The 25,182-nt window shown below is 44.3% G+C and overlaps 2 protein-coding genes across 2 annotated transcripts; one reads left to right on the forward strand and one right to left on the reverse strand.

Moving 5' to 3' along the window:
- Positions 1–4,951: 4,951 nt before the first annotated feature.
- LOC117854039 (cytokinin dehydrogenase 10) lies at positions 4,952–7,344 on the forward strand. Its single transcript, XM_034736319.1, has 3 exons — positions 4,952–5,608; positions 5,762–6,168; positions 6,262–7,344. The coding sequence occupies exons 1-3, from the start codon at positions 5,005–5,007 to the stop codon at positions 6,868–6,870; spliced, it is 1,620 nt and encodes a 539-aa protein (XP_034592210.1). The 5' UTR covers positions 4,952–5,004; the 3' UTR covers positions 6,871–7,344.
- An 11,423-nt stretch (positions 7,345–18,767) lies between these two features.
- LOC117852883 (protein CYTOKININ-RESPONSIVE GATA TRANSCRIPTION FACTOR 1) lies at positions 18,768–20,901 on the reverse strand. The gene is made up of 3 exons (XM_034735170.2): positions 20,328–20,901; positions 19,849–20,202; positions 18,768–19,719 (listed from the first exon to the last, which is right to left on the reverse strand). Exons 1-3 carry the CDS (start codon positions 20,568–20,570, stop codon positions 19,228–19,230), a joined length of 1,089 nt encoding a protein of 362 aa, XP_034591061.1. The 5' UTR covers positions 20,571–20,901; the 3' UTR covers positions 18,768–19,227.
- Positions 20,902–25,182: the final 4,281 nt, after the last annotated feature.

Here is a 25,182-nt window from a genome sequence, read left to right on the forward strand (position 1 = left end):
ACACTAGGAAATAAGAATTTTTGCTACAACATGTTTAGGATGAAAACACTAGGAAATAAGAATTTTTGCTACAACATGTTTAGGATGAGCAGGAGTGTGTTTGATAAGCTTCATAATTTGCTTGTTGAGTCATATGGATTGAAGTCCATACGGAGGATGTCATCTATGGAGGCTTTAGGGCTATTTTTATGGATATGTGGTGCCCCTCGGTCTATTAGACAAGCTGAAAATCGTTTCACAGGGTCACTCGAGACATGTAGTAGGAAGTTTGATGAAGTACTGCATAGTGTGAGTAAGCTTGCGGCTGATATCATTAGACCAGTAGACCCTAAATTTAGAAGTGTGCATCATAGGTTGCAATCTTCTCGTTTTTCTTGACAATTGTATTGGAGCAATAGATGGTAAGGTAGTGCAATATATGGGAAGATATGGATATACCAGTCAGAATATGTTAGCCATATGTAACTTCGATATGAGATTTACTTTTGTCGTGGCGGGATGGCTTGGCTTAGTTCATGATATGAGGGTGTTCAAAGATACAATTGAGAAGTATGGAGACAAGTTTCCACATCCACCTCAAGGTATTGACGTGTTCTATGATCTCTTTTGTCTCATAGTTGCAATACTTGCCATATGACTTACATAAAAAATTTGAATGTGCAGACAAGTTCTATCTTGTCGACTCGGGGTACCCAAACCGACCGAGTTATCTTGCACCGTACAAGGGTACACAGTATCTTCTCCCGAAGTATCGACAAGGCCTAATGCCAAGAGGTAAAAAAGAACAATTTAATTATGCACATTCTTCACTTTGAAATATTATCGAGCGGTCTTTTGAAGTTTTGAAGATGAAGTGGAGTATTTTGTTAGATCTACCAAGTTATCCAATGCCAAAGCAAAGCCAAATAATTATCGCATATATGACATTTCATAATTTCATTCGAGAGAGTTATTTGGCGGATGCAGACTTTGATTTGTGTGACCATGATAAAAACTATGTTCCATTGTCCGAAGCATTGTCTTCTCAAGGAAATATAGCTAATACAAGTCATGGGGTCGAAGATCAAAGTTTCGTGATTGGATAGCCGATGGCTTGTTTAGTAGGTTATAGCTGTGATGGTTTCTAATACATGAACATTGTTTCGAATGTATGGATAATTTTTCAAATGTTTGAGCAATTTGGAGAGTGTATAGCCGGCTAGCAGCGCGGCAAGGCAGCACGGGTTGAGCAATTTGGGGAGTGTTGTAATAGGATGCAGATTTTGTGTATTGATTAGGAGTATTTTGATCTTTATTCATCTATTTTAATAATTTTTAGTCCTTAAATTCAAACAGGGTAGGTACTAAAGTCTAGTCCTGAATTAAATTTTAGTCCCGGAACTAGGACTAAAGGAACCCAACCGCACTTAACGCAACGCAAGTTTTTGCTGATTTTGGTTCGCGTTGGATCCTCCTCCGGACAGGGAGCGCAACATCTGGGCCCAAGATAGGCCGCTCAGCATTTTTGAACTGAAAAAAGAGAAATAAAAAAGAATTGACAAATGTTGGTTGCGTGGTGGTGGTGGTGCAAACTCTGTTGAATGCGGTTCAATCTGGGCCCACAATCTAACACCACTGCGTTCAACAGAGGCACCCGACTCAAAGTCAAAAACGCTTCTTCTTGGGCCTCTATACCCACGAAGAAGCTTGGGTCTCGCAGTCCCACACAGACGCATTCTCTCGTGCACGGCCTTTGGCCACCGAATACCGGTATATTTATATGCATTACCGTTGGTTGATGACGTAACTATTTTGAATCTAGCCAACTAAAGTATGCACGACTTTGTTGTATCTATGTTGGTTGATGATGTAATATTATTATTCGAGTCAACTAAGCTCGCCATGATGACTTTCCTTAAAAAAAAAGTATGCACAACTTCACACCAAGTTAATTACCAAAAAAAACGGCCATCATGTTCTTATTAGGAGCATTATAGTCTTTTAACCCGTAGTAGGACAAACAATCTACCAATATGAAAAAGAAGGATTGTCAAATAATTGTATTCACATCTAGCTAGGCTATGGTTTCTTTAGGCAACAGTAGTAGTGACAGAGGACATCATCAGTAGTCCTCGACGACTACATTTATTCGGCCGTTGCTGCCGTTTAACCGGTATACGTCAGACGTCACTACCGGTTCATGACAACCCGAGTCATGTGGTGGGAGTGAAGGTCACTTTGCTAGTGTCGCTGACTAAGCGGCTATAAGTACAACTTAACATTACTCCCTCGGTCTAAAAAATAAGTTATTTAAGGAATTTTAGGATAGATTAATAAGAAAGTAAAATGGCATCGATTGTCCTGTTCATTAGTCATCTTTGATGCTAATTGACTGCCACATGCTCACGTGCACATGCACACATGCCAAATTGAGTATAATAACTTATTTTTTGAATAAATTTTGAATAATCGTAGAATGACTTTTTTTTTTTACGGAGGGAGGATGTCAATCTAGGGAGTTTTAAGCCATATTACACATGGAGTGAAAGATTTGACAAATGTACCAAGTGAAATACAAGCATCGCATACCTCTAGGAAAACTATACTATGCACAACATGAAACGATATAACATAGGCTTGCAGGCATATGTTAGTCTCAAATCACATCCTATAGGATAGGCTACCCTAAATATGTGTACACAAGTAGTTCAATTACTTGAAAGAGAATGCACTGTTATCTACAACAAATAGGAAGTTTTCCTATAAGAGTTACATGCCATGATTTGACTGGATGTTCTTCTTCTAACCGGCCAAACAATGACCTATTCCCCAATTTAGCTGAAAGTCATCCTGTCGGATTCAGGGAACACAGATTTAGACTACGTGCAACGTATTATCACAATAAAATTTATAATGTAAAACAGCATAAAAAATAAACAAATGGTATTAAAAAACGATTATTGTTTCTCAAAAGATCACAATTGACTTGGATATAAATTCCAAGCATACATTGTGTTTTCATTTGATTTAATTTATTTGGTGCATGAATGGTGAGTGGAGTATATCTATGTTGAATTTGTTTTTATTAGAAAATGAGCAAATTTTGTGATGACCACCACTAATTGGCAGTGAACATATTTAAACATGAAGTACGTTGACATATCTCGAGCTCTGATTTGGTCTTATACAAGTAGGCCATAACATCCGTGCTCCCCAATCTATAACAATATCCCTTCGGTTACTTAATACTGCCGTCTCAAGTTCTCATCTCTGCTGTGACTAAGCTGATTGCGTTAACTGAAGATTCTACTCTACATTACTTATTTTCAGGCCACCCATTGGCTGGTATATATGTCAACACTCAACATTGTTATCATATGTTTATCAACTTCAGAAAATAAAAACTATGCCAAAAAAACAAGGTAATATAATTGAGTACTAGAAGCCTATATCACAGAAAGTCAATCCTTCTGATCTCTCTGAGAAGAAAAAGGAAAGCTATGTTTAAAAAGGAAAGGTGTACCGTCAAAGTCAATCTTTGGAGAAGTACTACGAACCAAATACACCCGCGGTTCATCTTTGCCATTTTCTTCTCTTTTTTGGCCATTTTTTATGTTTATTTACTCATCTCGGAGACGTGGATGCAGCAACCTGTGGACCTACACGTTGACAAGCTAGAACACAATAACATATAGATGTTGGAGAAAAAGAAGGCACAGACTATTTACCTTTTAGAGTGGGTAACTAGGAATAATAATAAGAAAGCTCACAGCAATATTTTAGGCTCGAAGATAGAATGTTGTGGATCTGAGACTGTGAATCAAAACGAAGATGCTACAGCAGCATCAGATCTTATAATCCAAGATCCAACCTGATCCTGCAAATAGCATGCATTAGATACCTAAATGGATTAGTACTATTTCTGCAAAGTTAAAACTATTTAGTATTTACTGCTTGTCAAAATCAATGATGAAAGGTGAGATTTTAATGTTAAATGGATGTGTGACAAATTATTTTTTAGGAAGGAATTATTTCGTATCAATTTGTAACAATGTGATAAAATGACAGCGTAACGAACTTAGTATATATAACTCAGCTAGTAAGGTTCTTTCTAATGAAATCTGCTTACTTGGCATCGAGTCCTCGATTTGGCATGGGTGCTAAATTTTTTCTGAAAAATCGGCGCTGTTCTTATGGGTGCTAAATTATTTCTCGACAGTGCTTCAATCTCGGAGCTGCTCGTAGTATTCATATGGGTGTGTGTAGCGTCCGTAATGTGTTTCGAAAAAAAGACTACACCGAATATTAATGATCTCTCCGTCTCTATCTGTGTCTATGCCTGTGTCTCCAGAAAGTAGGAGAGCTGCAAATTTCACATGTAATTCACGGTGAGGACTCACATACTGTACGACATTGGATACTGAGATTCTACCAAGTTAATAATAAAAAAATATTGTTAATTCTAAGTCTTAAATCGAGATTATATTCTAGATTGTTGATTGTCTTGGGACAATTATAACTTAGTTACTTGTGATAGAACGTTGAAACTTTGGCAGTAAACAATTTCTGTTGTTTCAGACTTTGACTAGGACACTCGATTTGAAACCATCAAATGGTTGACAATTAGTACCATGAACCATGCTTAATGATATCCCATGAAAGTTTTGCTCCCAACTTCCAAGCAACCATTTTCTATATGTATCTCTTGTTTCATAAAATATATATTTTTTAGGCCTGCAAAAGTCAAGAATGTTTCACGATTTTGTATTGACCAATCATCATTGAGAGTCTTCTGAAGAGTCAAACAAAGGGCCGGTCACCAAGTTTTATTTTTTGGGATCTGTCCTTTCTGGCAGGAAGTCAGCCACCCTTGTTGCATTTTTCAAAGCTAATACGAACTGAAACCACTCACTCTCAACTATAAATGCCAAGGACTTGATGACCTTTAGCACACACATAAGGATCTCTCTCATGCAACCAGGAAACTCAAGCTGCCCAGCTTCCATCCCTAACCTTTCCAACAACATGCCTAAGGCTTGTGTAGCTACATTTCTCATGATGACCAGCTTCCTTTCCACCATAAACCATTTCCAAATGGTATCTACCGTAGCCCTACCAGATGATGATATCTTCACCCTAGACATTGTGTCAAAAATCCACGTCGACCATGATTCGACCGCCAAAGCATCGTCGGACTTTGGCCGCATTGTGGAAGCCATCCCAAACGGGGTATTCCATCCCACCTCACCCGCGGATATTGCTGCCGTAATCCGGCTCTCAATCTCTCAGTCGAAGCCTTTCACCGTGGCACCCCGTGGGCAAGGTCACTCGGCGAGAGGACAAGCCCTTGCCCCGGGTGGCATTGTCATCGACATGCGCTCGATGGGGCGTGGTAACCATGGCTACCATGCAAACGTGTCCTCCGACGAGTTGTGGGTGGATGTTGGCGGCGAGCAGCTGTGGATCGACGTCCTACATGCCACGCTCGAGCATGGCCTCGCACCCCGCATCTGGACCGACTACCTCCATATCACAGTCGGTGGCACGCTCTCCAACGGGGGCATCGGCGGGCAGGCGTTCCGGCATGGGCCACAGATCTCCAATGTGCACGAGCTTGACGTGGTAACAGGTATGTATAAGTTTTGCTGGTCACGTATACAATCTGAGAGAGCTGACTAGTGCCCAAGTGGTTTATTGATCCATCTATTTAAATGTTTGTCAACTAGTGTCCACGAGTAGAATGCACAGCAATTAAGTAATGAACAAGCCATGTTCGTTGCAGGCATGGGCGAAATGATCACCTGTTCCCAGGACAAGAACTCAGACCTCTTCTTTGCAGCATTGGGCGGGTTGGGTCAGTTTGGGGTCATAACCCGGGCTCGGATCGCGCTTGAACCCTCTCCCAAACGGGTTCTTTGGGTTCGAATCGCCTACTCAGACGTAGAATCATTCACCAGTGATCAGGAGCTGCTCATATCAAAACGGTCTAACGGATCCGGTTTCGACTACATTGAAGGCCAAGTCCAGCTGAACCGGACCCTCACCGAGGGCCGGAGGTCGTCTTCCTTCTTCTCAGCCTCAGAACTTGATCAGCTTGCCGAGCTCGTCCTCAGGACCGGGTCCAACGCAATCTACTACATTGAGGGTGCAATGTACTACAACGATGACACTGCCTCCTCCGTGAATCAGGTACAAAATCACAACCGAGTTTCATCTATCAAGAGTCATCGACCCATTAGCGCTCAAGCACACACTTACATTGTTAACTTTTTTTTTTTGCAGAAACTTGAAAGACAACTGGAGGAGTTGAGCTTTGCCCCGGGGTTCGTATTCGTCAGGAACGTGTCATACCTAGAGTTCCTTGACCGGATCGGTCGTGAGGAGCAGAAGCTCCGGTCGGCTGGCGTCTGGGACGTGCCACACCCATGGCTCAACCTCTTCGTCCCCAAGTCACGCATCCTCGACTTCGACGCCAGCGTGTTCAAGGGCATCCTCAGGGACGCCAAGCCCGTCGGCCTCATTCTCATGTACCCGATGAACAAGGACATGTGGGACGACAGGATGACGCCGGCCACGCCGGACGAGGACGTGTTCTACGCCGTCGGGCTGCTCAGGTCGGCGGTGGCCGCCGGCGACCTCGAGCGGCTGGAGGGGGAGAACGCCGCCGTGCTGGAGTTCTGCGACCGGGAAGGCGTCGGGTGCAAGCAGTACCTGCCGCACCACGCGTCGCCGGACGGCTGGAGGCGGCACTTCGGGGAGAAATTGGGCAGGGTCGCCGCGATGAAGCGCAGGTACGACCCGAGGGCGATCCTGTCGCCGGGGCAGGGGATCTTCCCCACCGGCGCCGCCGTGGCCGACGGCGACGACGAAGCCGGCTCTGATTCTCTGTAGAAGACAATAGTAACGGAAATGCTTGCACGTATGGTCTGTTCTTGGCAACCTGCGTGCATGTTGGGGCGGCTGATTCGGAGGAAAGCCGTCGTGGCAGTTGATTATTTGTTTATTTAGTTGGTCTGATCTTCTTCCTTCAAATGTAGGGGCCATAGAAAATTTGTGATGATCCTGATCCGGAGAAGCGTCCTATTTATTTGTGATAGTTTATTCTTTCATTTTTATATCTTTTAGGATCGTTTTGTATGGCTCATTGCAAAGCATCTTCATAGAACATGTAAGCAACGAAGTTGCACCAGGTCAACTACTGTGCTTCAAAGAAGCACTTTAGTTATGTTGGGCTGTTGACCTTGCTCTGTTTATGCTCTGTAGTATAGAATTTGTGCTTGTACGGAAGTTGTGTTTTAAAACTTAGAGCTAGTGAGTTTGTTGTTTCGAATTGCACAAGGATCATAATATTTGTTTCTATCTCTACGTGATCTGCAATACCACATGGATTATAATATTTGTTTCGAATTGCACAAGGAGTATCATTGTGTTCCCAACCTACAAGATCATCGTCCAATCATAAAGGGGTTGTTTGGATCACATGTTTTGCAGAAACCAGAACTCCTAAACCTTGTTTTAACCTAACTGCCCCTAAAATATTGCTTGGATAATCTAACTAACTAAAGTTTAGGAAAACTCGTTCTCCGTAAAACCTGAATAATGTATTTTGTGGAAAAAGGGTATACCCCGTTTTTACGAGAACCAATTATGCATTTTGCGGAAAACGAGTATACCCTGTTTTTATGAGAACCAGCTTTGAGAAACCGATGGGATCTCCTAACGAAAAAGTCTATTCTCTCGCTCATGTCGTGTGGGCTATAATTTGATCGTTCAGGTTGTTTCCAAATCGATGGGAACCAGATCTACCTGCTAATACATAAGTATTTGCATAGCGGCTGTGGTGCAGCGGCAGCGGCCGTGCTTCCGAGAGAAGAGTGTAGCGGAGAGCCGGACTGCCGGGGAGAACAACGATGTCGATTTCTATCTTGGTTGGGTCTTCGGTCAAGAGAGATGCATGTTGTCGAATTTAGTGACCGGCAGTCCACCTAGGGGGTGCCCAAGTGGTAGATTTGTAGGCGGGGAAGATCACGAGACCAAAAATTTGATGGTAACGCAAGGCACAAGACACAGAGATTTATGTAGATTCGGGCCGCCAGTGTAGCGTAATACCCTACGTCTTGTTTGGGGAATTGTATTGCGCCCTGCGTTTAGTGGTTGGTTTTTGTGTTGAAGGATTGGCTGTCCTCTAAGTGGTACCCCTACCTCCCCTTATATACTTCGAGGGGCAGGATTACATGGAAGTCTCCTAGCCGTTACTATGGATGGGATCCGGTCGGATTACAACACGTGAGGAGTCCTAACCGGACTCTATCTCCTGCCGTCTTCATCAAGTCAGGCCGGCCATTAGTGGTCGGCTAGGACCTCTATGAGACTACCCAAGTATTTATAACCGTCACATGTATAATTTTTTAATTCCTAAATAACGTGCAGCTAAAACTAAGATTTTCGTGTTGGCTGACCCAAACAAAGAACCAGTAAAACCTAGGGTTAACTAAACAACTACTAAAAATGGTTTTACGAAAAAAATCTCTTAAAACGTGTTTTACTAAAACAGAATTGCTTTTCATGAGATCCAAACAACCACAAAGTGTGGCGAGAGGAACACAAGAAAGGAGATGAGAAGGTATGTAATGAGTTCAACAGAATGTCGGAATCATAATGTACATTTGGTGGAACATATAGAAAGAATATAGAAAGAATGTAATTTCAGGATTTTGCGGAACCAAATCTTGCCAACAGAATAAAAAGAATGTAATTTTAGGATTTTGCGGAACCAAATCTTGCCAACAGAATAAGGGGGTGTTTGGATACCCCCTGGTAAACTTTAGCATCTATCACATCAGATGTTTGATACTAATTAGGAGTATTAAACATAGTTTAATTACAAAACTAATTGCACAATAGAGTCTAATTCGCGAGACGAATCTATTAAGCCTAATTAGTCCATGATTTGATAATGTGGTGCTACAATAACCATTTGCTAATGATGGATTAATTAGTCTTAATAGATTCGTCTCGCGAATTTGACTCCATCTGTGTAATTAGTTTTGTAATTAGCTCATGTTTAGTCTTCCTAACTAGCATCCGAACATCCGATATGACTCAGCTAAAGTTTAACATCTCGTATCAAACACGCACTAAGTCACCTTAGAATCTAGGACATTGAGCTAAGAGCAAAGCATGAAAGCACTTCGAGATTGGCAAGGTGATGAAAGCGCCCCTGTCTGGCCATGCATGGTGCGGTCGGCAGAGGCCGGATGGTTCTATTTTCTAAACAATCTGGCCATGCATGGTGGTGTCAGTAATAACTCTATTTTGGCAGATTTTCTTTATTTTATTGTTCATTTCTTGTCAAATGTCGCACTTTATCATCCTTTATTAAAACCCCTTTAACTCTTGCTGCTCTCCGAGATAAAATCGGACTATATAAAGCATGAGTTATCGCTTTGATTTTGTTATACTTCCTTCTCTGTTTCTTGATTTGTCCTTGTCACGCTCTTCCTGCTGTCCTTTTAATGTGAATCATAATTAGTCATGGGGCAACCCCTCCTGTTATCTAAAATAAATTCGGTGTCTATAACTCATTACTACAGATTGTGCCATCACCACTGCCCTATCACCACCGATTTTAGGTAAACCGGCGGTGATACACTATCACCGCCGGTTGAAAGGTTAGTGGGGCTGTAAGAGGTTAAAACCGGCGGTGAAAGAGACCATCACTGCCGGTTTCAATTACAAACCGGCGGCGATAGATAGAGTGGATCCAAAATTTTTACTCAATTTGCTTCACAAGCCAGCTCGTGTCCACCACAGCCTCCGACCCCCACAACCTTATCCACCTCCATCCGCCTCCCGTCCACCTCCTCCTATCTCCCTCCGCCACCCCCTCACTCTCTCCCTCTTCTGCGAACACTCCATCCCTTCACCTCCCCCTTCCCTTCCTCGCTCTCCCTCCGCCGCCCCCTCCCTCTCTCCCTCTCCCGCTAGCCCTCCCTCTCTCCGCCGGCCTTCTCCCTCCCTTCCTCTCCTGCTAGCGAGATCCCTCAGGTGCCCCTCCTCCCTCCCTTTGCTCGCTTCTCACTCACGACAGTGAGGAGCGGCGGCGGGGCGAGAGGCGGAGGCAGCGCACTGGGGCTTCGATGGGAGGGTCTTCGATGGCGTGCGGGGCTACGATGGGATGCGGCAGCGTGCGGAGCTGTGACGACAAGCGTGGATCTGCGGCGGCAGGGGTGCGCTTGGATCTCTGGCGGTGGGTGCGCGTGGATCTCCGGCAACGTCAAGGTGCGTCTCTCGTCTGAGGTTTGGCGACGTGGGCTGGGGCGAGGGTGTTCGCGGGTTGCAGGCCACAACGGCGGGCGCTGCTGGGAGCGGGCCGCAGGCGGCGTCGACAGTGGCCGCGGTTGTGGGCAGTGGCGGGCGCCACTGCGGGTGACGACGGGCGTGGATCTGGATCCAGATCTCTCTCCCCCTCTCCCTCCATTCCTCTTACTTGGTTTGACTGCTGGCGAGGGGCCAAGCGCGCTGGTGGGGTGCGTCGCGGGGGCGTGGGGCCTAATTTTTTTCTTTTTTTTCGAAAAAGGCCATCACCATCGGTTCCCATCAGACGGTGGTGCCTTCTACTATCACTGCTGACCCTCATCCGCCGGATCCCCAAACCGGCGGTGATGTTGTCTTCAATAGTAGTGACTCATGCCATCCTTTCAAGGGGGGAAAGCATACACCCCTTACGTATTTCTAAATTTGAGTGACTGGGGGGAGTCCAAGGAAGCAGCTTGATTAGTGTGGTTGTGGGTGACACCGATAGATTTGGTGATGAGATAGCCTCTGAAGATAGGAGGATGTTGAGGGGGAGATCATCTTCTTTTTACTGAGGTGCTAAGCTTCTACTCAAAGTAAGTAAAAAAAAACCTCTTTGTTGCCCTCCTTTCTAGATAAGTCATCCATCATGAAAAAAAATAGTTGCGCATATCATCTACTTTGCTTCAAATCGAGCAAGGTTGGGTACATGTGTGTGTTAGTGTGAATGTTCAAATTCATGGACGCACGACGAGCTTCTTCGAGTTTGGGGAAGGAATTGTGTTAGGATATGGTTTTGTTTGTAGGCTTAGAATTGGGGCTTTTGAAGATGACCGGCGCCGCTAGTAGTGGAGGATATATAGGTGATGAACAGTGATAGTAGTGGAAGAGCAAGTAAGCGGCTAGATCGTGCGGTCATGGGTGGCACGGCATATTCGGCAGTGAGATAGCCACCGAAGATGGGAGGATGCTCGTGGGGCAAGGGTGAACATATATAGCTTCTTTTTACTAGAGTGATAGCTGTTGTCCAAGTAAGATGGAATGAAAGAATGAACAGTGTCGCATAGGATTTGGATGGTTGGATGGACACTGAATTGATACAACTCATCGACTGAAATAAAACTCAGGCACCTGCATAATAGCACCTCCCAAAAATTTATCATTGTGTGGAATTTTAAGGGTCTTTATTGGGCTGTTCGTTAGTGGATCAAGAGACTGACTTTGTATTCCCTTAGAATAGTATCTCGTTTTCCACCAAGGACTCCATATGGATGTGGCAAAGCTATTGTAGGGGTGATGCTGATTCGAGCATCGATGCAGCCATTGTAGGGATGATGCTGAAAATCAAAAGTAAAGGCCACGGCCCACGGGGCATGTACATGCTTCGGCACTCACCAAATAAAATAGCATTTCAGAGGTGCGAATGGAGTAGACGTGGAAGGCGTCGTTCTGATGGTTCAGTCTGACGAGGCGGTCCCACATGGACTCGGCATCGATAGCGACGCTCTGTGCGTTTTGAGTTTGGATGGCATCGGCAGAGGTGTCGGAATAATTTTTGCCTCAGCACCGCCAACGCTGTGGGTAGTCTTATATTCCTTTACAACAGTACTTGTCCACGTACATAACAAGAATTGTACGGAGGGAGTATATTGTTTTCCACACCTATGACTCCATGGACGTGGCAAAGCTGTATATGCGGCATAAAAAATTGATAAGATCCTATGGGGTGTTCGGATCCTTGAGCTAAAATTTAGTCCATGTCACATCGAATCTTCGGAGGCTAATTAGGAGGACTAAACATGAGTTAATTATAAACTAATTACATAGATGGAGGCTAATTCGCGAGATGAATCTATTAAGCCTAATTAATTCATGATTAACATATATTTACTGTAGCATCACATTGTCAAATCATGAACTAATTAGGCTTAATAGATTCGTCTCACGAATTAGCCTCCATTTATGCAATTGGTTTTTGTAATTAGTTTATTTTTAATACTCCTAATTAGTATCTAAACATTCAATGTGACAGTGACTAAACTTTAGTCCCATGAACCAAACGGGCCCTTAGTGACTCTTGAGTGATCCATGACAGTATGCAAGTCAGACAAGAACTCGCAGACAATAATCCTGAGCAGCGGATAAGGCAGCATGCAGCACCGCTAACCGATGGAGAATTGAAGAAGACGATAAGCTCGCTGCTCACCGGTCGCCACATTCCATTGGCAGCCGAAACCTTGGATCGCCATCGGTCGGTACACGACTCGATCGAGCCATCCAATCAATCTACGATGCCATCACATATTCACATTTTACAGTAGAGTACACAATCTCAGATGGAACAAACCAACCAGCGTTTTGCCGCCACGACGGCGACTCGCGGAGGAGACGACGGCGCACGTCCACCTCCGTCTGCCCGCAAGAACCCGAACGTGCGGCGCCGCGGCCTCCAGATCGCCGGAAGCCGCGGAGAAAACGCGGCGAGATGATCCACATAAAAAGGAAAAGGAGCCGGCGAAATAAACTGGGCGATCGGCCAATCCCACGGGACACCAGGCACTCCCGGCCACAGAACGCGTGGCCAACCATGGCGCCAGTCCATGGGCTCAACGCGACGGGCATCGATCGCGGTATGAGCTAGCTCAGGAGGCATCGGGATGATCCGCGACTGAGCGACCGCCGGCGGCCACGACCACAAGCCGGCCGTCAGGTGGAAGACGACATCGCCCACCTTTTTGGGATCACCAGAAAATCTTCAGCTGGTGGAGATCCCCTGGCTGTTGAGAGGCTTCTAGGTTTCAGGGGATGTGCGTCCTGTCCTGTCAGGCGATCGTGTTCAGACGCTCCTCCATCAGATATTTCTCTCCAGATTCGTGTGCTCTCGCGCGCTTGTTCACCCGATTGGCTGGTCTGTTTTGTGTTTATCGTCTCGTTCTCGTCCACCTGCAAATGGATCGAGCAAATTAAGTGGGAGACAGGGTGCGTGCCTAGTTCGCACGTACTCTCTTCATTTCGCAAAGAGTGTTCCTTTAAGTTTGTCCTAAGTTAAACTATTTTGATCAAGTTTACAACGAAGAGTATCCATATTTGTAACATTAAATAGATGAAAATATATTTCATAATAAATTTAATGAAACTTGCTAGATATCAAAAACATTAATATATTTTTATATAAATTTGATCAAACATAAAATAGGCGTCAATCGTATAGACTCTAATTATCATATCTATTGATTTTTTAAAAAATTACCGTCCACAAATCATTATGAAAATATTCTAAAATAAACTCCTCAAGTCTATATCTAAATTATCCACCACTATCATTAAAAAAAATCTAAAATAACCACATTATCTTCATCTAATTCACCCATAAAAAATAACTTTAAATACACTCATAAATTTGTATATGAAGTACACACTTAAAATCTTCATCTAAAGTAAACATCTAAATCTTAATAATGTCCAAAAGGAAATTAGTATATGATTCTAAATTACATATATTTTTCATTGTTAACAAAGAAAATGCTAAGTTGAGGTATATATGTATGATGGGAGGAAGCAATGAGAAATATTGATTTTCATGTGAAACACAATGTGTGTAGGTGCGATGTGAAGTGAAAAAAGTATGAATGTGTATGAAAAACTGTATAGAGTAATTACTATCAAAAGTCCATCACAATCGGATAAAGATAAGTACACATCTATGTGGGTATTGTGTTAGAATATTAAATAAATGAGAGAGTAGTAGGTAAACAATTTTGATTATTAGCTAGAGATCTAATTTTTTAGTAACTTTGTAATATAATGTCTCTTAAAATTCTTAGCCCATGCTGGAGCATAGGTTGATGCACTGGTTTTAAGTAATTCGCTCTAATCTCCTTTGCTTCGGTAGTTTAATAACTCTCTAATTTACTACTCCCTCCGTCTCAAACTACTATTCGTTTTGACTTTTATAAATTCATAGCTTTTACTATGTACCTAGATACATAGCAAAAGTCATGTATCTAGAAAAGCTAAAACGAATAGTAATTTAGGATGGAGGGATTAGCATTCACTCCGAGCGTTCTTCTGATCTCCTTCTCTTCTCTTCAGTAGTTTGTCATTCACAGCTGAGGATAGATAAATAGCACCTAGGAGAACACGCAGCAGCGTGCTATTGTTAGCAATGAGATCATTTTCAAAAGCTGACGAAGCTGCAGAATGGTTGATGACCTCTCTTTTTGCAACCTTTGAGCGCTGGACGGTGGTGAGATTCAGCAGAAAAAAAGAAACAGGAAAAAAGTCTGATAGGCTTGAACGCGATCAGAATTGCAAGGTCGATCCCCTTTTGTCGTTAAGCCATTGGAAGCACCACACATCGGAGAGATTCTCCGATTAGCAGCAGTGGATGAGCAGTAGCCAGTAGGACCACGGGATTTGACGTGGGGCCGCGGGATTCGTCGATTCGCTCGTGCCCGCCGCTCCCGCTAGCCGTACGTCGCCACATTCCACCTGCACGCTCGCGCGCTTGCTCCGACCTTGTCGCGCGCGGCGCGCTTGCCCCTGGGCCTGCCGTTCCCCTCGCCTGCGCATCCCGCTGCACCCGCGCGCTCGGCGGGCTCTGCGCCGTCACACCTCGCGCTCGCCGCTCGCCGTGCTACGCGCATCCCGCGCTCGCGAGATTGGACGGGGAGCGGAGGCCGGGACGGACCGGCGAGTCCAGCACACGGCCCACGACCGCCGCTGCCACCTCCGCGTCCGGGAGGATTCATTACTGGTTCTTCGCTTCCTCTCCCCTGCTCGCCCCCGCACCGTCCTCCAACACCGTCTCTGGCGGCTCCCGTCACCGGATTCGGCAGCCACTCCCTCACGAGTCCGGCGGCCACTCACCGGAGAGAGCTCACACCCTGGCCCGTCCAGTCCCTACCCACTAGCTGTCAAGCCGCCGCCCTCGGCCGGCGGTATCCCCACCACCACGCCACGCTGCCCCGCAAGTGACCTCCGTCGCTAGGCTTCCCTGTGCCCCCTACAACCCTGTTCTAAGGTCGGAAGCCATTGGAGCTCACCGACAACCCCTCGCTCTAAGACCCTAACCTAGTGTCGCCAGCGACGAGCGGTGGTAGAGGAAGAAGGGAGAGGAGAAAGAAGCGGAGAAAGAGGAAGGCAACGCTGACAGGTGGGACCCACGCATAGGCATCAGATTGTTATCCGTCGCATATGTGATATATAGTCGCCCATGGGAGGGACAGGGGGGTGGGATACGGTCGAGCCAGGTAGCTGGGCTGCAAGAAGGGTGTTAGGTTGGCTGGGTGTAAATTATTAATCCGCTGCCGCGTGTGTATATATATTATCTTCATTCAATTGTGAATTTGCGATAGACTTTAGTTAGAATTTATCTATAATATTTTTATCCACATTCGCAATCTTTTTTCCACTTTGCATTGCTGATATGCCTTTGAATTTGTTTAATGGACCATAAATTTGAGCTATATTTTTAACATAAAAATCTATATATTCTCATCACTTTCTCTATATATTTATAAATGGGATACACATCATGCATATATACCTTAATTATTATTTTCTATACCAATAGTGTAAGAAATAAATACTTAGAATCATATACTGGTTTACCTTGGGTATATATATTAGTAATAAGTAAGAAGATTTCTTGTGTCAAATATTGCATAATACGAGGACGAACTTGAGGCACCGGCTCATGGTCAGTTGGTCACGATGCACACATGTGCAGATCAAGTGGTTGCTCATGGACAAAGATGTTATGCACTGACGACTCATGTGTCCTGACATATGGATCTAATTAGTGGAGGCATATTATTCGGTGATGAGCCTACGGCGTCTCAAAATATTACAGCTAATGTCATGTTCCATAAGGGAAGGACTCAATTATTTGGGACAGGAATAATCAGCAAAATCCTTTGGCAATTAAGCTTGGTGAATTTTGTATTGAGGTGAAGCATGGCAAGAAAGTCGAGGAGATCAGTCAACTTGCTTCTACTGATGTGCTGCCACGTAAGTTGATATTCAAAGGAATTAATCCGTTGAAGGAGGAAGAGAAGAAGGTAAATAAATATATAAATATATATTGACATGCACCATGCATTTGGACATAGAGTACAGTCCGGCTTGGATTTATTTGATTAGCATCCTAGCCTGTTTATTTTATGATATATGCAAGCACAATGAGGAGATCTATAGTAATAAAAGGTAGCTAAGTAGAGTCATTAAGCAAGGTGCCGCATTATTTTAATATTTCCAACTTGTATCAAGTCCGGTTTGCAATGTGTGCAGTTCGTCAAGTTTATTTTGTTGGGCTAGCTGAGTCAGAGTTATAATTTGTTTGGTGCCTGCGTGCACATGTTTGAGTCCAGGTTGATTGGTGTTAGCCCGGTCACGTGTTCACGTTGGAGTCGGACTTGAGTCCAGGTGCTTGCATCTGCTTAACTTGGGCAGCAGCCCTATAAACAGGCAGACTTGATTTTAGGGACTTCCTAGCGCCCAGACGTCCGACGTCCAGGCTTAGCATCAGACGGGCCTCATAAAGAAAACTCCCACTGCAACATGTATACGATGTTGCATGTAACATTCAACCTCTTTTCAATTGAACACGAAGTCTGTTGCAACATTCCAAAATACTGAATGCAACATCAGAAATTTTCTTCAATAACATGTTAAAATGTAGCTCGAACATCAAGAAAATGTCGAAAAAATTAGCTCATTACCATCTAAAATCAAATGTTTCCTACGTCATTTTTCATGCAACATAAGTATACCATGTCCTGCAACATCACAGAAATGCCTAGTGCAACATCACGAAAAACAACCATGGAACATCAAATGCTAGCGGATGAAACATCTCAAATGACTTCATGCAACGTCACAAATTACACACCGCGACATGGCAAACTACCCACCGCAACATGCATCCAGCAAGTTAGAACTGGAGCAGTATAGAAATAGACTCCAAGCAGCTGCAAATGAGCACAACAGCGAGATGGGGATGAATGCAAGGTTCCAGAGGAGGCCGAGCACCACCACGGGAAGGTAGTAGGCCCAATCGGCGTGCCGTACCTTCAGCCCCGCCTGAGGACCTCCTGTACCAGCAACAACGGTGGCTCCTGCATTGAGCTCGCCAGCCCCGTGCCCTCCCTGCTGCAGCAGCCGCGCTGCGCCTTAGAGCAAGCGGTTCCCCGCAATGTCCGTCGCTGAGTTCAGGAGCATGTTGCTTGATGGAGCTCTATGGAGATGAAGAAGATGAACACTGTAGAAAGCTCAGGGTGAGAACTGGGGAACGGGAAGCAGGGAGGGAATGAGTGGTGGAGAGCGCACGTCGTTTCTGTTGTATCGGCGGAAATAAGTAGTGGAGAGCTGAGCGTCCGTTTTTTTTTCTAAATCCTTCGGACGCCTGATTCATAGCATTAACGTTGTTTTTATCGTGTGTTATCATCTAGGGTTTCATCCCGAAAGAAGCAGAGGGTGGTTCCTCCCTCATCTATATATATCTTGTTGATTCTCCTCGGATTGTGTGGATTGCGCCATCGAGCTACTGCAGCCTGGCCGCATCTCGAATTCCTCCGACATTACCCTCGCTCTCTTCTAATCGTGGTTCATCGAGACCATGGGTGGAAGAATTTTTCTTGGTGGATATATTGCATCTACTAATCAACATCTACTTGTTACTGTTGGTTTTTTACATGTTGGCCAATCAAGATCCACTTGAATTATCCTGTCGTGACACACTGGTATTGGAGTTTCTGTTCCGTGGCTTGTTTATTTGCTGGACAGATTGTTAGCTGCTCGTACACATACACATTATTTAGTTACAGATTAAAGCAACATTAAGTTTGGGATGTTTTAAATTGTGAATTCAGAAAAGATTATTCCAATCATTGTTGGTACCGTGAAAGAATGGGCATATCTTGGGCATCGTAAGCGTGCCTCTATCGTTTGGTCCATATTCTTGATTACCCTGTGTCAAATTATATGCTTTAGTATGGGTAATTTAGTTTAGCAAAGCATTGCTGAAACAATGTACTGTCAATCCGTTTGCATACGCAGACTTCTTACCTGTCAAAAGTAAAGTCCTATGGTGCAAATAATGAACAATTTGAATGTGAAATTACTCATCCATGTTGAGCTTTAAACTACAATTCTATTTTGGAAGGCCTGGGGACATCCCAGAGATCTACTAGTTAGAGAGATTAGGTTTAATTGGACCTCCCAGTACAAAAGCCACTTTATCTTATCCCCTCAGACATGAAGTACACCCTATTAGTGGTAGGGACTAATTAAACCAGTTTATAGCACACCTACAAGATACTACTAACACAAAGGTAAACATGGCAATAGAAAGTATCAAGGCTCCTCAGGTGCTACATGATAAAGGAGAATATGGCATGAAAACCAGTGATAAAGCGACCAAGCTAGCTGACACAACTTACAGCAGATCATACTGACATAACCATCAGAAACAAGTCATGAACGAGTCCCGATGAACAGCAAAACACACCTCAGGTCTGTCTCCATATATATTGCTATTATTTTTAGCTCCAATACAAGAAACTCAACCAAAACGAAGAACAAAAATACAGCCAGCGACCATGTTATAGCCACAGCACATATGCTAAAAACTGAAACTCACACTACATGCAATTATATCGTCCTAGCTATACTTCCAGCTAGATGCTAATCTCACGATTTCACTTTTATTACTTCCCTCGTGATCTTCTCGCTCCTATCTTCTCCACTCTTCTCTCTCTCATACGCGAACGAATCACATGACTCGAACAGTGACACGGGTTACACTGGGAACAAGGACAAGAATCCAAAAAAACACTACATCTCGGAAGGTAGACGACGGTAACACGCACTAACAGTCAAAGGCACTAGCTAAGCTCTGCAAAAGGCCCACGGTGCTGGTTAATCGTGCCTTGTAGACAGATCGGTAGATCATCAGCTCCGGACAAGCCCGCAGGACAGCGTCATGAGCAACATGGCGGCGTCCGTGACCTCGTCCTGCTGCACCGGCAAGCCCGGCGATGACCGGAAGCTGCAGGAGGCAGCGGAAGATGGGGGAGCGGGACTCCTGCTCCAGCTGATGAGACCAATGTCGTCGACAAGGTCCCTGCTGCTCAGACCGCTGGCGTCGACAACCTCGCCGGTGGGCGGGACGGCGGCGGCCTTGTGAGCGGCGGCAGGAGGAGCGGCGACGGGGGCGTGATCCTGGACCACCTTGCACCGTTTCTTGAACGGCAGCGACCGGTCCACGTCTATTCTCTTCTCCTTCTTCACCTTCGGGTGATGTACTGATGCGGCCATGGCGTCCCTGGGCGTGGCCGTGGCTACCTTGGCGCCGTCGGCGGGCCCTGGCCCGGAGCCGCCGGCGGAGGCCATCATCGCCCGCCGCGCCTTCCGCTGCCTGATACCACATGCGTTGCAGAGCGACTGCACCATGCAAAACAAGATATACAGTCATGGGCTTGCAAATTATGGCTCTCTAACAATCGTACAAAGTGCAAGGACCACGACTCCACGAGTTCGAGGAGGCAACAAGAAACCAACGGCTGTTCCTACCTTGGGACCGCAAGGACCACTCCTCCATAAGGGCGTCTTGGTGGTGTTGCAGTCGGAGCACACCCTATTAACACCCAAATTAGGCTGGCCGCTGGTGCCCATCATGTCTTCGTACCCTTGTACCTTCCTCCTGGGCTTCTTCGCCGCACCGGGATCGGTCGACGCCTTCCTCGTGATCCTCATCTTGGCCGGTGGCGTCGTCCAGCTCCCCGCAGTCTCCAGCGATCCGCCGACCTGGAGCCTCCCCATATCGTATGGATCGTATGAGGACGGCTCGATCATGTCGTCCCGGATGCTCTCCACAGTCGGGAACGGTGTCGCGAAGACACTCGCTGCTGATGATACCCCAATCATCTGATGAAGGAAAAGGGCATGTTAATTAAGTGGCCAAACAAGCAGAACAAAAAGTAATTTACGTACACATAGAATTGGGAAATTGAGCACATATATATGTTTAGCTAGTACTACTGAGTACTTACATGTTGGGGCTCTAGCATAGCTTGATGCTGCTGCCTGAACAAGTGATGATGGTCTCCGGATCCGTAGCTCAGACTGCTGTCGCTGGCGCTGCTGTTGCTGATCACAAAGGGGAACAGGATTGGGGGATCCTTGGGCAGGTTGAACGCCTGGAAATGACCTTGGTGGTGGTGGTGATCCTGGTGGTGATCTCCCTCCATGAGAGGGAGGGCAGTGGAGAGCTGGCTCATGTAGATGGCAGACATGGGACCGAGAGGAGCTTGCGCTCGAGATCCGGATGGAGGTATATATGGCTTGCTAGGTTGCAGGTAGAAGCTAGGCAGTGACGAGTGAACGAGATCAGGATGGGATGTAGAGAGGGAGAACGGCGGCAGTGTGATGGGCAGGTCGGAAGAAAGGCAATTTGATGGGATCAAGAGGAGGCAAAACGATCATGGACGACAGGAGGAGGCATGTCCCTTTTATAAAGGGACAAGGAAAGAGGTCTGCCTTTGCTTGGCCGTGTAGATCATTCGTGTGTGATCCCTTTCAGACACACACGCATGAGAGAGAGAGAGAGGGAGGGAGGGAGAGGGAGAGAGAGAGAGAGAGAGAGAGATCAGAGAGAGAAGGGATGAGCATGACCTTTAGATCGGAGGGGAACAGTAAAACACGTCGGCTGCTGTGCAAACACATGTTATTCCTAGTCGGCCCGATCGGCCACGGGATATGTGATGGAGGAGGGGGTCTCGCCGTCTCTCGCTCCAGGGTGGGGACGTCGCTTGCATCACCCGCACGTTTGTTAGCGGCGATGGCAGTGAGAATCATCGCCACGAACTGTGCCGTGCCCTCGGATTAGGGCAAAATAATTCTGTAGCACTGATGCTTAGCTTTTGTTCGGCAGCGCTTGTCTGTTTGTAGGGAGCATTTGGTGCGTCCTTACCCTAGCTGTAATTGGTGTCTTTGTGTTGGATAGTCATGTCATGACCACCAATCCCATCGTTTTGGTCGGGAAAATTTCCCATATGTGGTTGTAATCCCAAGGAGCGTTGGTTTGGATGCTTCCTAATCCTCTCCAATCTTATATGTATCGGAGGGATTGAGGAAGAAATTGGTTCATTTTCTACCTCCAATCCATATGAATTTTAAGGGATTCGAATGGGTTTATTCAAACAAGACCGGAATTTGATACAATCCCCTCCCACCCATTTTACTTACTATTTAGAAGGACGAAACAGACCGAAACTATTTAGATCATCCATAAACAATAAGGTGAAATGATATGATGGAAATTTTTAAGCGGAAGGTCTAGTTTACCTCTTATATGTTTTGATGCAGTACAAGGTTTTCATGATTTCCTACATCATTTTTATGCGAATGCCAACGGTTATTGGTTTTCTTATATTTTCTTCTTAAGTAACCAAGGCTTTTTTTAGCCGAATTGGGGTAAGCATCAAGAATTTACCAAGTGGTTGATGGTTTATTTTTTTTAGAAAGTTAGAAAATATTGGTGGGGAATTGTTGGTTCCTAATTTAGTTTTGGAAAAAAAATCCAAACTACTCCCTATAGGCAAACTCCAGATAACTCCATAAACTATTTGTTGGTTCAATTTATCTTCTAAACTATATTGTGATATGATAGCAAACATCATAACACATGTTAGAAAAATACGTCATTATTTTTAACCATTATTTTGATAGGGTATGCTGTTTAATAATAAATTAATTCGTGGGATATAAAATTATATGAAAATTAATGATGAATAATTCATAATATGTTTTTATTCATACATGGTGGTGTTCACTACGAATCTACAAAAATTTAAATTGCAATCCAACTTTTGTATGGAGAACAAAAAAAGAATAAATCATGTTAGGGGTAAATTGAACTAAATGGTATAGTTTAGGGGGTAAATTGAAAAGATAGTTTACAGGGTTATCCAAACTTTAGATACACTTAAGGGTGCTAATTTGACATTTTCCTTTATTTTTCCTCTCAGAAAATGTCCAGATTAGATTTGAAAACCCCACAGCAACTTATAAGGAATTGTGAAGAATGACCATAACGGCTATCTATTTGAAAAGAACACTCGGAGCATCCATGACATCATGTAGTGACTTGTCTAATTTACATCATCAATTTCAACACTGTTGTTAGCCTAAAAGGTTGTTTAGCCGATTTAAACTCTATACATGGTCAGCCATTTCTATTTAATTGGCTGTTTAGCATGTTTAATTAGCCATTTTGTCCAATTATTGGCAAAACGATAGGTCTGACTAGGACGCTTATTACATCATTAACAAAACCAAACCGGTTCAAATATTCTATGGATCACTACTGCATATCACCTCGTTCGTGCCGGCTCGAAAATCTCATTCGTGCCGGTGAACAAGGCGGTTCCACCAGTGTGGACGGCTATTCATGCTGGCGTCCAAGCTAGCACAACTAGCAGATTATACCTACCAATGTAAAATTGCACCGGCATGAATAACAGATTATACGTACCGGTGCAACTTTGCATCGGCACATATATTAAAAATATGAATTTATAAATGAAACACACAAAAGTTTGAGTCACAAGTCACGCGTATCTCACACAAAATACGCACGCATGTGGTGTCCAACCTTCGAACTCACGACCTTACCATCACACCTACACCATATATCTGCACGTAAAGGGAAGTTCTATTCCTTTTAACCCTTATTGTCTAACATTTTGATCCATTATTTGAGCATGTAAATGACTTCAAATCAAAAAAAATATTCAACTACAAAGTTATAGATCTCGTCAAGCCGTACAATTTTCATATAAAGCTTGTCTCCAGGCAAGTCCGTATGCAAAAATTATGAATTTCCAAATACAAGGTAAAATTTGAATTGCATAGGTGGGAATCTTATCGGCGCAATTTCGAGCTGACGCGAATAATGGATTGTCCTTGCCAGCTCAATTTCAAGCCGATGCGAATAATAGATTATTCTTGCCAGCACATTTTTGATCCGGCATGAATAATCCTGAGAGTATTCATGACGACTCTATTTTGAGCCAACATGAATAATGGAGTATTCATGCTGATGCAATTTCGAGCCGGCAAGGATAATTATTATTCATACCGGCTCAAAATTCCATCGTCATGAATAAGAGAGATGCCACGGATAGTTCATTATTTGTGCCGGCTCGTTTCTGACCTGGCATGAATGACTTAGTGTGCCGGCTCATTTATACCCGGAACAGATGAGTAGTGCATGATTTTGATACGATTAACTTTATCACATTAGCCGCCATCTTAGAAAAAAAATACGGTAAAGTTCAGGTACTTCTCTCCTCCACGGGTCCACGCCAGACTTTTTCTCTTCCTCGCCCTTCTCCAAGTTTGACTGTTTATGGGTTATTCTCTAGCAATGGCTTTCTTCGACGAGGCATTTAGGTTAGGGTTTAGAAGTTCAAGCATTAGCAAAGGCTTGCTCCAATCCCCAGTAGCAAGAGGGTGGAGCACAGATAGATGTCATACAAAGGAGCGTAGCAGATCGGGACAACAAAGAGGGTGATCTTGTGACCACTGAATCAAGATTTGAGGGTGAAAAAAAGGTGCGAGGAGGGAAAACAAGTGCCGGGCGTGATGTAGATAGCACTGATAAATATTCATTCAAAACCAATGCTACCCAAAGAAAATAAAAGCGAAAAGCGAAATGGTAAAAAATTATACATGTCAACATTTACGATATGCTAATATCATCTTCAGAGCGGGTTATTTGCGCCAACTTTGACGATATTATTTGCACTAGCTTTTGTATTCTAGAACTTAAAGTTAACGGCATGATCCATGCAAAAAAAAAAAGTACTCCCTCGTCTACAAAAAGTGTAATCTTAGTATTTTTTTCCAAATATATTAGTGATGGCGTGAAAAAACTCTCGTGCTCTAATTTATTGGCCACATACAATTAGTTTTGAAATGCAATAAAATCTGACCATCTAATTACAAAGTATTTGCAATCCAATTTTAGGATTATATTATTTTTTCAAATGTTAGGATTGCAATTTTGTATGGGATGATGCGAATGCTGCAAAGGATTTTTTTTACATCCTCGAGAGCTTTGCCGAGGCAAGCTGTCCACTGCGACTTGCGAGCATGCGACCTGCATGCCAAACTCCATGGGCAGCATGGGCACACAAGTACCTAGTGACGTTCAGGACCCACACGCTAGCCTCGCCAGAGGCCACTACTCTTCTTGAAAACCATGCTATTTGCAGTGGAAAATGACGTGACGACTGACGACACTAGGGCAGATGAGTAGCCGCCCGGTCCAATGAAAAAACCTAGAGCTCTTTCAGACAGGAGCTGACGTGCACATTGACAGATTTGGATGAAGGCAGTATGTGTGCCTCTTCCAGTCGTCCTCTAGCTTCACTCTGCCGTTTCTATTTGGGTGTACAGCTGATAGTTTAAATGGCTTGGGCAGGCAAAGAGACACTTGTTGCCTCCGTTGCCCAACGCGAGCACAGCTGATACTTTACATAGATTCGTGTGACATCCCAAATTTGTTCCTCTTCTACTGTTCACAGATAGATCCAAAACACTGTGTAATCATGAACTTCAACAGGTCGGTACTAGATACCAAAACCACGAGTACAAAGAAAAGAGAAAACACCATCACTCAAAATAACGACAAGGAATCGTCCGTTATAAGAAAGAATTTCTCTTTAATTGATATAGTTATTTTCTGAATACTTAGAAAGCATTTATTTACAATTCAAAGTGGGCAACGTCCTTGATAATTCTCCCCTTCAATGTTTATCTCATTTTTTATTGTGCAGTAGTTTCTTAAGGTATATTGTATACCGGGCAATGCCTAGCACTGAATTTTCTTTTTTTAGCCTA

The sequence above is a fragment of the Setaria viridis genome, chromosome 4, assembly GCF_005286985.2.
Source record: "Setaria viridis chromosome 4, Setaria_viridis_v4.0, whole genome shotgun sequence".
NCBI classification, from domain to species: Eukaryota; Viridiplantae; Streptophyta; class Magnoliopsida; order Poales; family Poaceae; genus Setaria; species Setaria viridis.

Excerpts from the sequence above, each read along its gene's own strand:
- LOC117854039 (XM_034736319.1), top strand. The coding sequence starts at position 5,005 with ATGCCTAAGGCTTGTGTAGCTACATTTCTCATGATGACCAGCTTCCTT. Across the intron at positions 5,609-5,761 it reads CGAGCTTGACGTGGTAACAG|GCATGGGCGAAATGATCACC; the intron begins GTATGTATAAGT and ends TGTTCGTTGCAG. Across the intron at positions 6,169-6,261 it reads CTGCCTCCTCCGTGAATCAG|AAACTTGAAAGACAACTGGA; the intron begins GTACAAAATCAC and ends TTTTTTTTGCAG.
- LOC117852883 (XM_034735170.2), bottom strand. The coding sequence starts at position 20,570 with ATGTCTGCCATCTACATGAGCCAGCTCTCCACTGCCCTCCCTCTCATG. Across the intron at positions 20,203-20,327 it reads CTATGCTAGAGCCCCAACAT|ATGATTGGGGTATCATCAGC; the intron begins GTAAGTACTCAG and ends TTCCTTCATCAG. Across the intron at positions 19,720-19,848 it reads GTGGTCCTTGCGGTCCCAAG|TCGCTCTGCAACGCATGTGG; the intron begins GTAGGAACAGCC and ends TGCATGGTGCAG.